General features: G+C 39.9%; 1 protein-coding gene across 1 annotated transcript in view; it reads left to right on the forward strand.

Annotated features, from left to right (window-relative positions):
• CRNKL1 (crooked neck pre-mRNA splicing factor 1) overlaps window positions 1-3,584 on the forward strand; it is a 12,238-nt gene that overhangs the window by 7,275 nt on the left and 1,379 nt on the right. The window contains exons 9-11 of the mRNA XM_010178312.1: window positions 113-193; window positions 2,612-2,851; window positions 3,251-3,352. Of these exons, the coding sequence (XP_010176614.1) occupies window positions 113-193; window positions 2,612-2,851; window positions 3,251-3,352 (423 nt within the window). The remainder of the gene's footprint in view (window positions 1-112; window positions 194-2,611; window positions 2,852-3,250; window positions 3,353-3,584) is intronic.

Genomic DNA, 3,584 nt, shown 5'->3' on the forward strand with positions numbered 1-3,584 from the left:
TGCAGTAGCAGTACAATCTTGTATAGACAGAGTGATTATTTTTTTAAAGAACACATGCAGTATTATTTACTAAGCTTCTAGCCTAAGTATCACATTGTTCTTTTTCTTTCAGTTTACATTTGCCAAAATGTGGCTGCTGTATGCACAATTTGAAATACGCCAGAAAAATCTTCCACTTGCCAGAAGAGCTTTGGTAAGCCTTTGTTAATTCCACAATTGACTTTACTAACTAATAGTAACAAGGGAATGGCATTAAAAGATCTTAAATTGTCCTTTATAAATTGCTGGTTTAATCCACTTAAATAAAGCATCCGAGAAGTCTGCAGGGACCAGTATTTACTGTCATGTATGATTTAAAAAGAAGCGTAGCTTGATATGATGAATTAGCCACGGGGAGAAATGAATGCAGCTTTCTCGTTTCAACTGACAAAACACACATCTGAATGCAAGAATACCCAAAGCAGCTTAGTGCACTTGGACATTTTTAACTGCTGACAATTTGTTTAAATGATACTTGTGTTTTTAAAGCAACAGTGTTTTTAAAAGTATTTTAAATAAATAGGAGTTATTGACTCAGAAATTAAGATGTTCTGAATAGAGTGTTTTAACTCCCAGCTACCAGGTTGCTTATGGAAGCAAACGTGGGGACTTTGGGCAGGCTCGAAAGCTGCTGTGTGAATTCACTGTGTGAATGTCAGCATGTTGGAGAACAAGGGAGTACATTTTGGCAGCAACACCATTTGAAATTAAAAGCTTGCATTAGGAATTTTGAGAGAGAGCTTATGTTGGTAACAGTTGAGGTGGTTTGACTTTAAAGAAGAAACTGGTGGGGTTTCCACCAAACCCATAGCACAGCAGTGATAAGAGCATAAACGTGAACGGCCTTCTGCAGCTGACACGGGACCAAGTCTGCCCCCAGTGTGCTAGTAAAGCTTTGTCTCTTGAGCTGGACTCCTGCCTGCGACCAGAAAAAAATGAAGCAGAGGAGTTAAGCCCCCTGTGAGACTGTTATTGTCTCCCTGCAAGAGAAGACAACTCTCTGTCCTGAAGTGTACTGCTCTTCCAGCTTGGCCTAAGATACCATCGCTCAACATTACCATAGTCACCTGTCAGCACACTGCTCTGGCTGCCTTTTTTTATGGGTAAATGTTATGGTAGAGTCTGGAAAGGGTGCTTTGGCCCATCTAGAAATACTAAGTTTCCTCAGTTTCTTTTAGGCTTCTCTTTTGTTGGTCTTTTTCCCTGTTGTTGTTTAATTTTTTGTGACAGACTTTTTTTTTTTAGTAGGTCACCTTTTTTCTCATTTTGGAAACCAGACTTTGCTGCTGCAACCATAATTCCTTTTTGGACTAGACCCAGATTTGGCAAGCAGTTTGATTTTTTTCTTTTGCAATAAGTTGACTTTGAACCACCTCTTTGGCAAGAAGCATTGCTCCTGTCCTGAGGTGAGGGTCCCGTGCTGTCAGCATGCAGAAGAGAAGGTCCAGCTCCTGATGCTGAAGCTCTCATCAGCATGCTCACAGCACCTTGCCCTGCCTTATTTTCACTGGCTGCACATGGTCTGTGAATTCTTTATTTTCCCAGGGTCTGAGAGATGCTGGGACTTGGAAACAGGAGATCAGCTGGAGGCTGTACTGCTTAAGAAAATAGTCATGGGGGTGTGGGGAAGAACTGAGCATATTTTGAAATAGGAAAGGCATTCATAGAGCTGGAGGGTCATAATAGTGACCAAATTGATATTCCCAAGTGGTGATTTCCTCCATTTTTAATAACTACCATGATAATCAATGTGCAGGAAAGTTGTGCAGGAGGATTGTAGTAAGGAAATTTGATCTCAAATTACTTAATTCACATTAGCTTGAGGGAACAGTGGCTGCAGTGCTTAATAAAAAGTACTTGGCTACAGAAGTGACTCACAGAGTGAAGCTCACTATGTACCTGCCTCAGATATGCCCATTCTTAACTCTTGCTTTAAAAGATTCCCCAATGAAGAGTCAGAAGCTGCTTTCTTGAAGCTTGGCACTGTGGCTTAGGACAGGTAGTTGTCTTCTGGTGCTGAAGCATATAAAAAAGGAAATATTTTTTTAAATGTTATTCTCCGTCTATCCATGACTGTAAGTCAGCAGGCAGGGAGCATGGACAATTCCCTGTATGATGATGAATAGCAATGGTGGTCCAGGAGACGGTTTCTTTTGATATAATTTGTTTTATAAGATACTTGGAAACTGTTTACCTGGAAGACTGGTACAGACTGGTACTATGCTTTCTTCAGCTTTTGATGCAAGATGGAGTGTTCATGTGATGATCTAGGGTGAGTTTCAACTAATGCTTTGTTGGGAATCCACATTATGTAAAAGTGTAGCAAGTTAGAAGGTTTTCTGCTTTCAGAGTTTTTGTTGATGTTTATGGATGCACACTCATTTTGCAAACATTGGTTGGATTTCATACTGACACTGACCAGACTCTTAAAAAACATACTCTGCTCAAAAGTGAATTTTAGTTCAAACACTGGGGAGTAAACAGATGTTTAGAAAATAGAGTGGGTTTTTTTTTCCTTGCAAGATCTTGAAGTGGTTTTTTTATTTTATTTGGTTTTTTTTTCACTTAACAGGGGACATCTATAGGTAAATGTCCAAAAAACAAACTGTTTAAAGGTTATATTGAATTGGAGTTACAATTGCGAGAATTTGACCGTTGCCGAAAGCTGTATGAAAAATTCCTGGAGTTTGCACCGGAAAACTGCACATCATGGATTAAATTTGCTGAGCTGGAGACCATTCTTGGTGATATTGATAGAGCCCGGGCAATATATGAGTTAGCTATTGGCCAGCCCCGGCTAGACATGCCAGAGGTAAGGGGGCAGATGAACTTCACATTTGGCACAATTTTAAGATATATATTACACAGTGTGGCTAATTAAAGTGTAAATAATCTACTAGTTCGAACAGAGCTGCTTACTGTAGTGGCATAGCCTGTGTCTCATTAATTTAGCATCTGTTTCTTAGCAGGGTACACGGGACTAGAAAACCCATGATAAAACACGGAGGGAGAAACATGCTTACAGGAGTAAACTAAATGGATTATGTGCACAAGATTTAGTATTGTTTAGTGGCAATCCTAGCTTGTACAATCAATAAATAATCAGATCTCTGAATCTATTTTCAGAGAAATTTCTCATTTATGCCTGCTGCCTTTCCTTGCCTTTCCTTTCCGTGTCCTGTGAACATGAGGAGAAACTTCTCTTTTGCAGGTTCTTTGGAAATCCTACATTGACTTTGAAATTGAGCAAGAAGAGTATGAGAAAACAAGAAATCTTTACGGCAGATTACTTCAGCGGACACAGCATGTCAAGGTACGTATGGGTACCCAGAACACAAAATTGGTCTTGAATCTGGTCGATGGTGGGTGGAAACCCTCTACTGTTTCGATTGTGTGGCTTTTCCAAATCAACAGTGAGCCTAAGGTCAGTCCTGTGTCTGTGCCATGAAAAGGAGAAAGATGTTTCTAAATTATGTATAACAACAGGCATATCTTACATGAAAGAAGGCTTTGCAGAAGGTTTCCAAGCAGCCCTCTTCCTGCTG

The sequence above is a fragment of the Antrostomus carolinensis genome, unplaced genomic scaffold (genome assembly GCF_000700745.2).
Source record: "Antrostomus carolinensis isolate BGI_N321 unplaced genomic scaffold, ASM70074v2 scaffold19051, whole genome shotgun sequence".
Classification (NCBI taxonomy): Eukaryota; Metazoa; Chordata; class Aves; order Caprimulgiformes; family Caprimulgidae; genus Antrostomus; species Antrostomus carolinensis.